The 18,641-nt window shown below is 36.9% G+C and overlaps 1 protein-coding gene across 3 annotated transcripts in view; it reads right to left on the reverse strand.

Moving 5' to 3' along the window:
- Positions 1 to 18,641, reverse strand: part of ZPBP (zona pellucida binding protein) — a 154,735-nt gene that overhangs the window by 105,754 nt on the left and 30,340 nt on the right. For 2 of the 3 annotated variants that reach the window (XM_017868569.1, XM_017868566.1), the window contains one exon: positions 10,223 to 10,375. In XM_017868569.1, the coding sequence (XP_017724058.1) occupies positions 10,223 to 10,375 (153 nt within the window). The remainder of the gene's footprint in view (positions 1 to 10,222; positions 10,376 to 18,641) is intronic. The other variant, XM_017868568.1, reaches the window with a different exon arrangement.

Below are 18,641 nucleotides of genomic sequence, written 5' to 3' on the forward strand. Positions count from 1 at the left end.
ACAAGCAATAACAAAAGGATTCCCTATTTAATAAATGGTGTTGGGAAATCTGGCTAGCCATATGCAAAAAACTGAAACTGGACCTCTTCCTTACACCTTTTACAAAAATTAACTCAAGATGGATTAAAGACTTAAATGTAAGACCTAAAACCATAAAAACCCTAGAAGAAAATCTAGGCAATGCCATTCACGACATAGTCATGGCCACAGACTTCATGACTAAAACACCAAAAGCAATGGCAACAAAAGCCAAATTGACAAATGGGATTTAATTTAACTAAAGAGCTTCTGCACAGCAAAATAAACTATCATCAGAGTGAACAGGCAACCTACAGAATGGGAGAAAAATTTTACAATCTATCCATCTGACAAAGGGCTAATATCCAGAATCTACAAGGAATTTAAACAAATTTACAAGAAAAAAAAAACAAATGACTCCATCAGAAAGTGGGCAAAGGACATGAACAGACACTTCTCAAAAGAAGACATTTATGTGGACAACAAACATATGAAAAAAAGCTCATCATCACTGGCCATTAGAGAAATGCAAATCAAAACCACAAGGAGATACCATCTCACACCAGTTAGAATGGTGATCCTTAAAAAGTCAGGAAACAACAGATGCTGGAGAGGATGTGGAGAAATAGGAACACTTTTACACTGTTGGTGGGAGTGTAAATTTGTTCAACCATTGTGGAAGACAGTGTGGCAATTCCTCAAGGATCTAGAACCAGAAATATCATTTGACCCAGTAATCCCATTGCTGGGTATATGCCTAAAGGATTATAAAATCATACTACTATAAAGACACATGTATATGTATATTTATTGCAGCACTATTCACAATAGCAAAGACTTGCAACCAACCCAAATGACCATCAATTATTGGCTAGATAAAGAAAATGTGGCACATATATACCATGGAGTACTATGCAGCCATAAAAAAGGATGAGTTCATGTCCTTTGCAGGTACATGGAGGAAGCTAGAAACCATCATTCTCAGCAAACTAACACAGGAATAGAAAACCAAACACCGCATGTTATCACTCATATGGGGGAACTGAACAATGAGAACACATGGACACAGGGAGTGGAACATCACACACCAGGGCCTGTCAGCTGGTGGGGGAGCTAGGGGAGGGATAGCATTAGGAGAAGTACCTAATGTAGATGACAGATTGATGGGTGCAGCAAACCACCACGGCATGTGTATACCTATGCAACAAACCTGTACATTCTACACATGTATCCCAGAACTTAAAAGTATAATTTAAAAAAAAGAAATGGTGGGAGATGTCTTCACAATATATCATGCTTCCACACCCTTTCTGATAAAATTATACACTAATGCTAATGATATATTAAAGGACAATACCAAAAGCCAAGGCTCAGGTCAAAAAGGAGATGGATATTTTTACAGACCACACAGCAGAGTACATATACAATGTGGGGAAAATGTCATAGGGTTGCTGGTCTATGGAACCAGTAGCAGAGAAATGGCAGCAGGAACTTGGCCTCTGTGGAGAACAGTCTTACGTGTTTTTTTATGTGAGATAGGGGACTAAAGCCAGGCTCACAGAATAAAACTAGGGACTGAGTATAGCACTCTGCTCATAGAAGCTAAAAAACCCAAATGGCAAAAAAAATCCCAAATGGCTACAATCGTTGCTTGAAGCTATGGCTCATAACAAGCAGGGTGCCTTATAAGAAAATGATCACAGTTCCTCCTTTGCATCCAGGAGCTAAACCAAGACCCCCACAGCTTTCCTGAATGTATGGCAATATCTCCATATCACAATAGGTCATTAGAACACCTGATTTGGAACACGGGCCCAGTGGGTGGAGTGCACGAGGAAGCACTGGATGCAGAACCACTGGACAAAGAGAAATACATTTCCATTGAATTTAACAGCAAGGGCACTATTGATGACCTTAACCTTAGTAGTTTCATGCAATTGCAGATGCAAGTACCAGAACAGAATGGGAGGGTAACTGAGGGTGAAAGGAGGAGTCAGGCATACTGAGTGTAGATATCTTTCTCAAGAAATAAAGACTACGCTTCTCCTACAGAGAGTAAGGTATTGGGAACACTGAAAACAAAACAAAACAAAACAAAACAAAACAAAACAAAACAAAACAGACTTTAAAGCAATAACAAAAGTTACTAAAAAAAAGGGGACTTTTACTATGATAAAAAAGGTCAATATATCAGGAAGAAAAAGAACAATTATAAACATATACAGATATCAAAGAGGAATTAGACAATTCAACATTACTTGGAGACATCAATATCCTACTTACAATAATGAATAAAAAAGCTAGGAAGAAGATCAATAAAGAAATAGAAGACCTGAACAACACTATAAACCAAATAGATCTGAGAATCATCTATAGTAAATCGGCCAACAACAGAGAATATGCATTCTTCTCAAATACACATGGAACATTTTCAAGGATGAAGCATATGCTAAGCCATAAACCTTTGAAATAATACAAATTATTTTCTCTGTTAAAGTAAAATTTAAAAATCAATAACAAAAGAAATTTGAAAACCTCAGAAATGAAAATTAACAGACTCCTAAATAATCAATAGATCAAAGAAAAAATCGAAAGATAAATTAGAAATAATCTTGATACAAATGAAAATGAAGACAAAAATAACAAAACCTATGGCATGCAGGTAAGGCAGCACTTAGAGGGAAATAATATGCCATGCCTATGGCATATTATAAAAGAAAGCTCTCAAGTAGCCTAATATTTTATCTTCAGACAATGAAAAAGAAAGAGAAAATAGAAAAACTAAATATAAAGCAAGCAGAAGGAATAAAATAATAAAGACTTCAGCAGAGATAAGTGATGTAATAAATAAAAAGCAGTGAAAATCAATGAAACCAAAACCAGTTTTTTAAGAAATCAACAGAATTGATCAAACTTGAGCTAGATTTACAAAAACAAGAGATAGAAGACTCAAATTACTAGAATCAGAAATAAAAGGGGAGAGAATACTGACCTTAAAGAAATAAAAGAAATATAAAGGAACACTACAAACAACTGTATGCCAACAAATTAGACACATTCATATGGGATTAAAGACTTAAATGTAAAACCCAAAGTTATAAAAACACTAGAAGAAAACCTAGGCAATACCATTCAGGACACAAGCACGGGCAAAGAGTTCATGACAAAAACACTGAAAGCAATTGCAGCAAAAGCAAAAATTGACAAATGGGATCTAATTAAACTGAAGAGCTTCTACACAGTAAAAGAAACTATCATCACAGCAAACAGGCAATCTACAGAGTGAGAATATCTTTGTACTCCATTCATCTGACAAAGGTCTAATATTCCAGAATCTACAAGAAACTTAAATTTACAAGAAAAAAAACAAATAACCCCATTAAAAAGTGGGCAAAGGACACGAACAGACACTTCTCAAAAGAAGACATTCATGGGGCAAACAAACATATGAAAAAAAAGCTCAACATTACTGATCATTAGAGAAATGCAAATCAAAACCATAACAAGATACCATCTCACACCAGTCAGAATAGCAATTATTAAAAGGTCAAGAAACAACAGATGCTGGGGAGGTTGCGGAGAAACAGGAATACTTTTACACTGTTGGTGGGAGTGTAAATTAGTTCAAACATTGTGGAAGATGTTGTGGCAATTCCTCAAAGATCTACAACCAGAAATGCCATTTCACCCAGCAATCCCATTACTGAGTATATACCCAAAGAAATATAAATCATTCTATTCCATATCATTGAAGCAAAGACATGGAATCAACCCAAATGCTCACCAGTGATAGACTGGATAAAGAAAATGTGGTACATATACACCATGAAATACTATGCAGACATACAAAGGAACAAGATCATGTCCTTTACAGGGACATGGATGGAGCTGGAAGCCATTATCCTCAGCAAACTAATGCAGGAACAGAAATGTTCTCACTTATAAGTGGTAGCTGAACAATGAAAACACATCAACACAGGAAGGGGAACAACACACACTGGGGCGTGTTGGTGGTGTGAGGAGGAAGAGCATTAGGAAAAATAGCTAATACATGCTGGGCTTACTATCCAAGTGATGGGCTGATAGGTACAGCAAACCACCATGGCACATGTTTATGTAACAAGCCTGCACATCCTGCACATTACCCAAGAATTTAAAATAAAAATAATTTTTTTTAAAAGAAAGGAAACCTACAAAACTTTTGGGGAAAAAAACAGAATATCTTTGGGATCTAGGATGAGGCAAATAATTTTTCATCTTAACACAAAAAGCATGATTCACAAAAGTAAATCTGATAACCTAAATTTTAAAACAGGCTCTGCAAAGATCCTGTCAAGAAGATGAAAAGACAAAATACAGAGTGGTAGAAAATACTTACAAATAATATATATCCAACAAAGAAAGAGTATCTATCTATCTGTGTATGTGTATTAAATATCAAAAAACTCAAATATACCAAACAATCCAATTAAAAAATGGTCAAAAGATATGAACAGAAATTTTACCAAAGAGGATGTACAGATGGCAAATAAACTCATAATATATTTAATGAATATAAAATATTTTATTAATATAAAATATATTAAATACATCATTAGAAAGTATAGAAATGCAAATTAAGACCATAATGAAATATTACTTCACATCTATCAGAACGGCTAAAACAAAAGATAATTATAACACCAATTGCTGGTGGAGACATGGAGTAACTGGACTATCCTTATATTGTTGGTAGAAATACAAAATGGTACAGCCATTCTGAAATACAGTTTGGCAGTTTCTTATTAAACTAAATATGCAACTATCATATGATCAATCAACTGCACTTTTGGTACTTACCCCACAGAAATAAATACTTAGGTCTATAGAAAAACAATCCACAAATGTCCTTAGAAGCTTTATATGCAACAGTTAAAAACTCAAAGCAACCTAGATATTTTTCAATGGGTAAGTCATTAAACAAACTGTGGTATATGCATACTTTGGAATGCAACTCAGCAGTAAGAAAGAGTGTGGGATAGATGCACAAAACTTATAGCAATCTCCAAGGAATTTGGAAAAATGAAAAAAAGTCAATCCCCTAAGGTTATGTACTATATATAGCACTGTATTTGTATAATACTTTTGAAATGACAATACAGAATCAGAGAAGATTGGTGGTTGCCAGGAATTCTGGATGGAGATAGGAGGGAAAGCGGGTTCAATTATAAAAGGTCAACACAAGGTATCCTTCTTTTGATGGGACTGCTCTGTATCTTGTCTATGGTTGTAGATACCTGAGTCTACCCATGGGATAAAAATGGCAGAATTATACACACACACACATACACACACACACACACACACACACACAAGTACACATAAACCTGGAAAAATATGAATAAGATGGGTAGACTGTGACAAAATCACTATCTTAGTTTACAAGATATTATGATTTGGGGAAGCTGGCTAATGAATACACGGAATCTGTCTGTATTATTTCTTGCAACCATACGTTAATCTACATTTATCTCAAAACAAAAAGTTTAACCTGAAAAAATAGGCCTAAGGTTTAACTTGCCTTTTCAAAACCGTTCTCAGTCTACTTTTCTAAGCTACTGGACCTTAAATTATTGAAAACCTAGTAACTGCTGAACATGTAATAACCTTTCCTTGTATTTAACTGAAAATGGTTTAAGAGTCAACAATTCGAGTATGACAATGAAGCAGAACAGTTTCAACGCTCAAGCACTTCTGTTCTTCTGTGTGACCTGCAGCCTTAATTTTCTGTGTAAAAATGGTTACATTATTTCCTTAGCTTTATTTGTTGGAGACAAAGAAGCAATGCTTGTTAAGTATGTCAAAACATAATCTTATCTTCAGAATTTTTGTTAATATATCATAGAAGATAGATTTTTCATTTGCCCAGAAAGCTCGTATAACGCATTTGGAAATTTCTGCTCTGTAACGTCTTTGGAGCTGACAGTCTGTTTTTTTACTTCATGCTGAAAAGTGTCATCTTATGGTTTTGTGAACTGGCCAGAAATTCACAGGTTTTAAGGGTCTTGAGAAAATTTATATTGAACATTGCTCTTTGTCTAACAAATAAAATATGTTAATTTATTCCTATTTTTAAAAATAGGCCTAGAAAATATAGGAAACAATTTTTCTTTTCTTCTTCTTTTTTGTTTTCTAAGGCTGAGTCTCACTCTGTCATCCAGTCTGGAATACAGTGGCGTGATCCGGGTTCACTGCAGCTTCCAGTTCAAGTGATTCTCTGGCCTTAGTCTCCTGAGTAGCTAGGATTATAGGCATGCACCACCACGCCTGGCTAATTTTTTTGTATTTTTAGTAGAGACGGTGTTTTTCCATGTTGCCCAGGCTGGTCTCGAACTCCTGATCTCAAGAGATCCACCCGCCTCAGCCTCCCAAAGTTCTGGGCAATTTTTATTTTCTAGATAGGAAACAATCTCTTAGAAAACAAAACTAAACAAAACAAAAGCAAAACAACTCAGAGAATTAAAACTGGTAGGTCTCATTACAAAAAAAAAAAAAAATTGAAACTTCTGTTAGTATAAACATCTTAAGTGAGAGAACGTAGAAATTATTTACAGCATGCATAAGAAAAGGCTAGTATCCAGAACAGCAAAATATCTAAAAATTAGTAAGAAAAAAACTATGCAAAAGGAAGATGACAACTGAATTGAAAAGGCAATCTACTGAATAATAAAAATATGAAAAGATGTTCTAACTTACTAATAATTAAGGAAGTGTATATTAAAGCAATGAATCACCATTTTATACATAGTGTCTTGCCATATTCAAAACTGATAACAATTCTTGATTTTATTTTGTAATTTTCTAAAATATTTTATGGTTTTTAATATATACAGAAAATTATAAGTTGATCTTACTTCTTACAATCCAGGTAATGGTGAATATCTTGCTCAACACAGTAAAAAACATGAGTCAAAAAGAAAATGCCGCTTGTAGTTTATACAAAATTTTAAAATTTGGAATTATCCTTTACTTAGAATATAAGAGATTAATAAGCTAAAAACAAAATACAGAATAAAATGCATTTGACATAAAATTAATATCTACATAGCTATACATCTCTCTGTAGCTATTCAGACACACAGACATACACACAGAGAGAGCTCACACAAATAAGATTTGAATAACCCACCAAAGACCAAAAAATGCATATTAAAACTATAAAATACCATTAATTTATTATATTGGCAACACTTCAAAATATAGCATTAAAGGGGTTTTAGAAACTGAGGTTCTCATCTATTATAGCAGGGTTGCAAATTGCTATACAAAAGAATCAATCAAAATAGCACTATGAATTCCCTGCAGATTTTCCTTTACAGAATTCATCTTTCTGAAAGACTAACAACTTATCTTACAAAATACAGCAATGTTAGTATGGTGGGGGGGTATAGTGTATGTGTGTGTATACACAGATCAACGGCAGATGGATGGATGGACACATACTTAAATGTTCCACACAGTACCATCTGAGGTAGGGAAAATGTGAAACAAACTAAATAGTAATTAACTGAAGAATGCTCAAATAAAATCTGAAACTCCATGAGCTATTAGAAAGATTAAAGGAGGTATGTATAATAAAATAGAATCAATTGCATTGGTTTTAAGCATTAAAAGAGTAGGTCTTCAAAGTCAGTTTATTAATCAGGTCTTCATCCTGCTGGCATTCATATAACAGTGGTATACGTAGTAGGATACCATAAAGCATAAGAATACTAACTCTAGGACCAGAATTCTTACATTGAAATCTGAGTTCTCCCCTCCCCTCCTTAATAGCTGTGGTCTTGAGAAAGTCACTTAACCACTCTGTTTCCTTACATTTACAAGACCAAAAATCGCAGTGCCTACATCACGGTTTGTGGTGAAATACATTTAATATAAATAAATTAGAACAATGCTTACACTAAGCAAGCATTACATAAATATGGATTTTGCTGTTGTTGCAATAATTACATGTAAAAACACAGCACCGCCTGGTATATCATAAGTGCTCAGTAAATACTAGCTATCATTATCATTATTATAAACCAGTACTCATTTTAGGTACTTCTACATTTGTTAGCATATGTGAATATGTACTTATGAGTGATTCTGAAGTATATTTATTATGTTAGGTACATGAAGTAACAAGAGGGAGATAACTACTATGTAACAAAAATGAAACATGACTGATTAGAAGGTTTAAACAAATTATTTGTCTAACAAAGTTAATTATCTTACCAAAACATTATGTCTCTCTTTGGCTATATGGGAAAGTATATTTTGATTAACCAAAATATTATCAAGAAACCACTAATAATTCTGCACCCTTGCTGTCAAAGTAATGGTGTATAAGTTATCTTATTGACACTGTAACAAATTACCACATACCTAATGTTCTAAACAACACAAATTTATGACCTTAAGGCTGTGGAGATCAGAAACCCAAAATGAGTCTTACTAAGTAAAAATCAAGCTGTATTCATTCTGAAAGCTTTAGGGGGAATCCAATTCTTTGCCATTTCCAGCTGTGGTGGCTGCCTGTATTATTTGGCATGTGGCTTCTTTGATCTTCAAAGAAAATCACTACAACTTCTCCTTTTGTCAGCACATTTCCTTTGACCCTCTTGCCTTCCTCTTAGAAGGAACCCTGTGATTACACTGAACCCACCCAAATAATTCAGGATAATCTCATCGCAATCCATCTGCTAAATCCCTTTTTCCATGTAGGGCAACGCACTTATATGTTCTGGATATGACTAGATATGGACATGTTTAGGAGCCATTATTCTGTCTGCCACACATGGGTCCCACTAGTGAGATGGAACCTACAAGCAACTTGGGTTCAGGCTGTTCTCCTGCCTACTCCATATTGACAGAGCAGGAGCACCGTCATCTCAGACAAACACCGCTACTTTAAGTTCCAGTTCCCTTTCTAGCCTCATGCATTTCATGGAAATCACCTCTCTTCTAAATATAAGCAGCCAGAAAGAACAGACAGTAAAACACAGATAAGACAACTGGGGCACAGAGGGAGATGGGTTAAAGTCTCTTGGGTAACTGCCAAACCTCACCCTTATACAATGGGTCCCAGTAAAACAGTGGGCCTTGGCCAGAGGCGGTGGCTCATGCCTGTAATCCCAGCACTTTGGGAGGCCGAGGTGGGCAGATCATGAGGTCAGGAAATCAAGACCATCCTGGCTAACACGGTGATACCCATCTCCACCAAAAATACAAAAAATTAGCTGGGTGTGGTGGCATGTGCCTGTAGTCCCAGCTAGTCGGGAAGCTGAGGCAGGAGAATCGCTTGAACCCAGGAGGTGGAGGTTGCAGTGAGCTGAGATGGCGCCACTGCACTCCAGCCTGGGTGACAGAGTGAGACTCCGTCTCAAAAAAAAATTAAAAAGTGGGCCTTAATAAGCACATTCCTTTCCCTTTCCCTTCGGGTGCACTAAGATAGAGAAGCTAAAAGCAGATTTGGGGGATATGCCTGCAGCTGCAAAAAGATGCATGGGAACAGACACACAACTCTCCCTCCCAGATAAGCACAACAAAGAGACACAGAAGCAGTCCAAGCCTCTGATAAACTCTCCCACCCTGAATCCTTAAAAACTCTTAGTCTGTAAGAGAGTGTGCCTCTGACCTAACTCAGCCAGAAGGCATCTCTCAGGTTTGTTTTCTAAAATAAACCTGTCTTGACTGGAGAGCCACCTTTTCATGTTTCTTTCCTCTTTCTGTAATTCTTACAAATATCAACTGACCTCTGCCAGTTGTAAGCCTCAAAAGGTCAACCCGCCAGAAAAGGAATTTACAGTGGTGTTTCACGCTCCTGTTTTGGGGGATGGCAGTGTACCAGAAATCATGATACTCAAATTTAAAATACTTAGAATTCAACATAGTACAAGCCATAATATCATAATAATTTGAAAAGATTTATACATCCCTGGCCCTAAAATTCATCTGTGTGTACATGTCAACATTCCCCTGAAGAAAAAAAGACTGCGATCTGTTAACCATTCTGTGCCCTCACCACTAACCCTTTACAAAGTACTTACATAGGGAGGCAGTAATTCTTTTTTAATTAAATGATACTAAAAAATAAAGTCTCTTTAAGACAAACCTACTTAAACATATTTAAATGTTTAAAATCATTAAGGAAGGTTAAAACACAACTAACTTTACTTCTTACCATATATAGCATATTTTAGTTGAAGACGTTTAACAATTTCTTCCACAGTAGGTTTATATTCGAGGAAACATGTATAAATTCCACTCATACTCTCCTCAAAATTTTGGAACACAAGGCTTCCTGTGGATGTTATTTGTGCAGTGCGGTTTTCTACTAAAGGAATAAGATACAGTTATGAGTTGCTTAAATTACATGAGACAACTACCAAAACATTTTCTCAGCAAGGTAAAACCATCATAATTTACCAACACAGTCAATGAAAGGAGTAGGGGGCATAGCTAGGACATTGCATCTGGTGTCTGCTAACAGTGGATGCCAGGATAACCTTCTTACTGACAGATGTTCACTAACCAGAGTTCATCAATTACATTGTTGCTGAAGTAGAAAGAGACTAACAAGGATACATACAGAATATACTCCTAATCTGCTCCTTGCATTGAACTAGGCACGATCAGAAATACAGTAGACATATATACAAATATATACACATAAATATATACACATACTTTAACATGATTATATTTATATTCAATGACAAATTAGGCCCTCAGTAAGCTTACAAACTATATATGAAACAAATAAATAAAACACCCAGAATAAAGGCTATGAGAATATAATCACTAACAAGAGATTTCTTATTACTACACATGATAAAAGACAAAATTTAGCTTATAAATTTGAGGTTTGCAGAAGAAGAAAAATATTGGATATGAGATCACCTGACTTGCCCAACATCACATAATCACACAGTTGCAGTGCTGGGGGTTACAATGGGATGTAAGCACCCTTTTCATTTCAACATACTTCATTATTTAAATGTCATACAGGGAGAAAGCTATGTTGTGAACTGAAAAGTAAATCTGCCTTGGAGGCATTGACACATGGGTTTGAGACCTACCTTTCCCTCTCACAAACTGTAACTGTGAGTAACCTATTAATCTTTCTGAGATCCAGTTCCCTCATTTGTACAATGAAAAATCAAAATATATGATAGCCTATCTCACAGGATTTCTCTGTATAACAAATACAATGAATGCTAAAGTACTTGAAAAAGCCATAAATCTGTTATTCTGAAAGTTTATAACCACAGTTTTCATTAGAAAATTCTTAGATATTAAAATTTGCTTAGTCAATAATTTGATATTCCATTCATTAGAACTGAAAGTACTACATCAGGAAATAATTGTCTACCTTTTTTCTTTTTTCTATTTTAGGTAAATGATTTATTGCTTATAAATTTTAAGTTGAAATATTTCTCCAAGACAAATGATGAGTGTTCATAGGGATGAAATGTTCATTATTTATTTGTTCAATAAATATTTACTGAGTGTCTAGTACATACAAGCCCTGCTTCAGGTATTGAAAGAGAAATGAACAGATGGATATACCCACCCTCAAGGAATTTACATAGAGCATTATGCCTTGAGAACTTCCATTTCTATATCCTGGATGAAGCTGAAAAATGTGATATGAATTTAGAATACATTTCCATTGTAATGCCTATTTCTTCATGATTATCTTTTGATGAAATATTACATATTTATCCTAACACACCAAGTCTTTTATAAACGAAGTCAACAGTTTGCAAGAGTTCACCATGTACTTCAGCAGAAACACCTCGTAGAGATATAATAAAGGGTTCTCATGAAGTTTAAAGAAATTATAGACAATTACGTCATCAATGAGATTATATATTCCTTGGCAATCATTTGAAATGAATGTTTCCCACACTAGAGAAAGCAATTAATAGGTGTATCAAAATACATACCTAAATGCCTACTACAACACTAAACATTTTGACAGCCAGAAAATGTAGTAGTATACAATCTATAATAAAATGCCCCCGACTGCCTTCTTATTTAAAAAATGTTTAAGTAGATCTAAAAAATAAGGGGGCTCAGAGCCAAGACAGCCAACGAGACACAGCCAGCAAGAGCTTCTCCCACCAAGAGATAAGACCATCAAGAAGACTAGCACACTCTGAGCAGATGTTCAGAAGGAAGGCATTGAGAGTAGACAGAGGGAGGACACCGACCCTGGACTGAAGGAGCAAGAAGGTGGGGACCCTGCACAGGGTATCCAAGCATCAGGAATTACTCCTCGCCCTGAGTGGCTCCTGGGGAAGGGGTACGTTAAATAGACATGGAGTGGCCCACTGTCACTACGGACCTCTAGAATCCTAGCTACAGGAGAACCCATGGATATTTGGGCTGGCAAGGGAGAGCTTCTTGGAGAGTTGGTGGGGACAAGGCTCCCCTGCCTGGAACCCAGAGCATTTGCCATGGGACCTGCTGCAGTGGAGCACGGCCAGGGACACCATCCCCCAAGGCTTGCCAAAATCAGAGCTGAACTGAACAAAATTGTGACACAAAAAAACATACAAAAGATCAACAAAACCAAAGCCTGGTTTTCTGAAAGAATAAATAAGACTGGTAGACTGCTAGCTGGACTAATAGAGCAAAAAAAAAGAGAGAGGATCCAAATAAACACCATCAGAAATGACAAAGGGGACATTACCACTGACGCCAGAGACATATATAAAACCCTCAGAGACTATTACAAACACTTCCCTGCCCATTAACTAGAAACCCTAGAGAAATGGATACATTGCTAGAAACATACACCCTCTCCCATGATTGAACCAGGAAGAAACTGAAAACCTGAACAGACCAGTAGTGAGTTCTGACACTGAAACTGTAATTAAAAACCCACCAACAACAAAAAGCCCTGGACCAGACAGATTCACAGCCAAATTCCACCTGACATATAAAGAAGGTCTGGTACCAATCCTAGCTAAACTATTCCAAAAAACTGAGGAGGATCGACTCTTTCCTAGCTCATTCTACGAGGCCAGTATCATTCTGATATGAAAATCTGGTGGACACAAAATGAAAAAAGAAAATTTTAGGATAATAACCCTGATGAACATAGATGCAAAAATCCTCAAAAAATACTAGCCTAGCGAATCCAGAAGCACATCAAAAAGCTAATTCATCACAATCAAATAGGGTTTATCCCTGTGATGCAAGGTTGGTTCAACATACACAAATCATAAATTTGATTCATCACAGAAACAAAACTAAAAACAAAAATCACATGATCATCTCAGCAGACGCAGAAAAGCCATTCAATGAAATTCAACCTCCCTTTATGTTAAAAACCCTCAATAAACTGGGCATCAAAGGAACATACCTCAACATAATTATAGCCATGTGTGACAAACCCACAGTCAACATCATACTAAACAGGTAAAAGTTAGAGGCATTTCCCCTTGAGAATCAGAACAAGAAAAGAATGCACACCCTCACCACCCCTATTAACATAGTTCTGGAAGTTCAAACCAGGGCATCAGGCAAGAGAAATAAATAAAAAGTCATACAAATAGGAAGAGAGGACTTCAAATTATCTGCCTTCACAGACTATTTGATTCTATACCTAGAAAATTCCATCGTGGCCTGACGTGGTGGCCCACACCCATAATCCCAGCATGTTGAGAGGTCGAGGCAGACAGATCATTTGAGGCCAAGAGTTCAAGGCTAGCCTAGCCAACATAGTGAAACTCCATCTCTACTAAAAATACTAAAATTAGCCAGGCATAGTGGTGCATGCCTGCAATCCCAGCTAATAAAGGTTGATTTTAATGATTTTAATGATTTCTCCTGGCTACTCCATATTGACAGAGCAGGAGCACCATCATCTTGAACAAACACTGCCACTTTAAGTTCCATCTCTCCTTCCAGCCTGATGCATTTCAGGGAAATCATCTCTCTTCTAATTACAAGCAGTCAGAAAGAGCAGACAGTAAAACACAGATAAGACAGGAAGCTGAGGCACGAGAATGGCTTGAACCTGAGAGGCAGAGGTTGCAGTGAGCAGAGATCACACCACTGCACTCCAGCGTGAGTGACAGAGTGAGACTACATCTCAAAAAAACAGAGCAAACAAACAAACAGAAAAAACATTGCTTCTGTTCAAAGGCTTCTAGATCTGAAAAACAACTCCAGCAAAGTTCCAAGATACAAAATCAATATACAAAAATCAGTAGCAGTTCTATACACCAATAACATCCAAACTGAGAACCAAATCAAGAACACAATCCCATTCACAATGGCCACAAAAGAATAAAATACCTAGGAATACAATTAAGGGAAGTGAAAGATCTCTACGATGAGAATTACAAAGTACTGCTTGAAGAAATCACAGATGACACAAACAAATGGAAAAACATTCCATGCTCATGGGTAGAATCAATATTGTTAAAATAACCATACTACCCAAAACAGTTTACAGATTCAATGCTTTTCCCATCAAATTACCAATGAAATTTTTCATAGATTAGAAAAAACCTACTATAAAACTCATACGGAACCAAAAAAGAGCTGGAACAGCCAAAGTAATCCTACGTAAAAAGAGCAAAGCCAGAAGCAACACACTACCTGACTTCAAACTATACTACAGGGCTATAGTAACTAAAACAGCATAATACTGGTATAAAAACAGATATATAGACTGATGGAACAGAATAGAGACCCTACAAATAAAGTCACACACCTACAACCATCTGATCTTCTACAAAAATGACACAAACAAGCAATGGAGAAATGAGTCCCTATTCAATAAATGGTGCTGGAATAACTGCCTAGCCACATGCATAAGATTGAAACTGGCGCTCTTCCTTCCACCATACATAAAAAATCAATGCAAGATGAATTAAAGACTTAAATGTAAGGGACTCCTGGAGAAAGGGCAAAGCAAGATGGCTAAATAGAAGGCTCTATTGATCATCCTTCCTGCAAGGTCACCAAGTTAACAACTATACACAGAAAAAATACCTTCTCTTAATAACAAAAATCAGATGAGCACTCATAGTGCCTGGTTTTAACTTCATATTGTAGTAGGATTGATAAAGAATCAGAGAGACTGATGGGATTCAGGAGGATATATATTATTTAGGTGCACCAGCCTAGTCAGATTAACATCGAAAGGACTGAGCCCCGAACAAAGAGTCATTACCTTTTAAGCATTTTGTGGGGTCAGGGAAGATCTGTGCAGGTGGAAGCATGTTACAGAAGCGAGAAACAAAGACATGCATTACATCATTTTTTACTTTTCAAGAAATAACATGTTTTACGACTTGAGTCTATCTGTCTAGTGACCTTGCAGCTGCACAGCTAGAGAAACAGGGTCTTCACAATGCCTGGAAAAGGAGGAGAGATAAGGCTCACTAGCCACAGATAAACAGGCAGTTAATTTTTGAAGGACTCCAGCTCTTTCTTTTCTCAGGGGAATTGGGTTTTCTTACATACAACTGAATTTCTGCTTACACATTTTTTAATTTCTTTTAATTTCTGTTCCATTCCCCATTTGGTGCTTTTATCACAAAGGCGTTAATAGAAAGCACCACTATTTGCCATCTCTTCGCGGAGCTGAGCTTTTTCTTCTACTGGCAGCAGCTGATATTTGGTTAGTGCCATCAATTGCACAGTAGTGTGTCAGGTTACTACTGCCTCTATAGTTGACTGAACACTCCTAACAGAGGTAAAAGGCAAGGGAGGATGAGGCAGATGCCAAGAATAAGCAAGAACCTACCAGTGAGGGCTTTGAATCTTTTAAAGCTTGAGAACCATTTTTTAAACAAGGAATCCGGGGACCACCTGGACTAAGTCTGAACTGGAACATGGGCCAACTCACACATTCTAGCTGTGATTTCCATGATAGCTTGGCCATTATCATCAATTTCTAGGCAATAGTTGGTTAAATTAAATTTTTCACATACTCTTCCTTCTGGGGCTAAGAGGCAATCTAAAGCTAATCTATTTTGATATATAGCATTTTTTATTTGTATTGCTTGCATTGCCAATAAATCTAGTGCCCTTGATGTTTCATTGGTTATAATTTCAAGAACTTCCTGCAACCTTATGATGCAGTTGAACATATAGATTAGGGTGCGGTACCCCCATGACCCATCTTGCACCCATATAGCTGGCCTATAATGATTTTTTCAGGAGGCCATTCATTATCTTTCCAGTCTCTTATGTCCACATCTCTTTGACGTTTGTGTCTATTTTTGTAATTATGCTTCTATTTTTTTATTTTTATCATAAACTGGGTATCTTAATGGTTCCTCTTGCTTTAGAGGAATTAGAAAGAAGGATGGCTTGATTGTTTTTAACATACACGCCCTCATCCATTTAGCCATCAATTGGCAATATGCCCATGCTCTACAGATCTAATACAGGTCAGAGGGTGCCTTCCAAGCATTTGGAGCCTCTAGTTGATCTCATGAGTGGCTTAGAGAATCAAGAGAAAGTGTTTGGATCTGGTAAGTAGGAGTTGTTCTGGGCATTTCTCCGTAGGCTTTTGTTTTTAGTCTTATTTATAATACTGTTGCCTTAGGCAGGTTGTTTTTCCTACTGCTTCTGTGAAAGCCTTTTCTTATCAGGTGATACAGTACTTTTCAATTATGGCAGTTTTTAACAACCAAACACTGGCCGAAGCTGTTGGTTCACTGGCCAGGTTGGGGGAAGTGAAGTTATCTTGTGGTATTAATTTTTTTGCCTCCCATGGCCACTGGTCTCCCATTTTTGTTTCTCCATATATATGTGGAGAAACACACATATGAGGAAATTCTTAAGCTGCCAGCTATGTTTTCAGCTATTTGAGCAAATAACTTTTTGGTTGATGGGAGAAGCTCAGGCACTGACTGATTAAAATGCTTATAGAATGACTTACGGTCCTGGAATTGCAGGGTTGGATGCATTTGAGCCCTTCTAGTCTTTTTGACAATTAGTAGTGGAACTCCAAGGCCTGTTCCTTATCTTTTAACTTGTAACAGTGCTGTCTGTCCTGTAGATCAAAAAGGTAGCTCTGGCTTTAAGACAGTAAAATTTAAAGAATTGCATGTCTTTGTCTTACAATTTCGTTTGGTTGACATACTACTTAGTAGAGCAGCCCTTCCTGAATGTAAGTGTTGGAGCTGTGTTAGCATATTCCACTGAATGTTACAGTCCGGACATCCGATTTGTGGTTTTCCATACAGATGTTTAGCGTAGCTGCTGCTAAGCCTCTCTTGTGTTAAACCATTGCAGACTGCTTCTGGTTGTTTTAGGATTATGAACATACACAGCATGGCAGGTATCAAAGTACAAGGAAATCGGCCTTTTATAGGAGAGAGGGTCTTCTTTGGTTTAAGCTAAAAGCTCTCTTTTTTTTTCTCTGATTTAATAAGTATTTTAAACCAGAATTTATAGGGTAAGAGCTTCATAACATACATATAGCTGATTATTTCCTGGGTCGCAGACTAAATAGGCAGTCTGGTTGTATGTGCAGGTTCCTAATTTGGTTCCTGTACATTTATAGTAGGCATGGTACAGTAGAGTTGTAACTATGGTACTCCTTACCCAGGTAGTATCTACATAGTGTGGGCATTCTTCTAGAGATTTCTTCCCTTTTAGTGTAGGCAGAAATGGTAAAAACATCAGTGTAGGTAATAGAAATATGTTTACACTACACATGGGCATGGCAAACATTCCTCTGGGCATAGACATTTGCAGCATTTGCATTAATAACATAACAGCAGATCAGTATTGACAGAACTATAACTAGGCTTATAAATTATATTTACATTTACTTATCCAGAGATGGTACTCTTAGCTCCAGCTGTGCATAGACTAGTCAGCTTTTGGGATGTGACTAGAGCAGAGCTTGCAGGATCCTCAAGCTTCAGCCATGCATAGACTGACCAGCCTCCAGTGTGGTCAAAGCAGGGCAGTTGTCCTTACCAGTGGCTGGGTTTCACCGTAGGGCTATTCAGGTGGGGCGATCTGGGTCTTGTTGGCTAATCCACTGGTCATCGTTGGGAGTCACTACCGCCGCTGGCTTTAGCCATCTATGATTAATCCAAGGTGTGACACCTGCAACTTTAACAGCAGTGGGAGTAGACATGATCACAATATGGGGCCTATCTTATATGGGTCCTAGAGTGGTTAGATTCTATTTTTTAACCTAAACAAAGTCCTTAGGTTTGAAAGGGTGTACTGGGTCTGTTAGACTTATAGGTATTTTTTTCATACCTAACCATGCATCTTTTGCATGGCCATACTTAAAGCCTGCATTTGCCTTTATGTTTGCCTTTCTCTTTTTTTTTAGCCTTTAGTGTTCTTGCTTTTTGGTGCCCCTTGCAGTGTATCACTGCCACCTCTTTTGGGGCCCATACAGCATTTAAAAGCTGTAGAATTTCTTCCTTGTACTTTATTTTTTTACTTCCAGCAGTTAAAATCTTTTTTTTCTTTGTAAATGGCCTCATGAACATGCAAAGTAGCAGAAGCATATTCGGAATCTGTGTAAAGATTTACCCTTTGGTCTTTTGCTAGCCAGAGAGTTCTTGTCAGAGCTATTAGCTCTGCTTTCTTTTTTTTTT

The sequence above is a fragment of the Rhinopithecus bieti genome, unplaced genomic scaffold, assembly GCF_001698545.2.
Source record: "Rhinopithecus bieti isolate Rb0 unplaced genomic scaffold, ASM169854v2 scaffold_3527, whole genome shotgun sequence".
Lineage (NCBI taxonomy): Eukaryota > Metazoa > Chordata > Mammalia > Primates > Cercopithecidae > Rhinopithecus > Rhinopithecus bieti.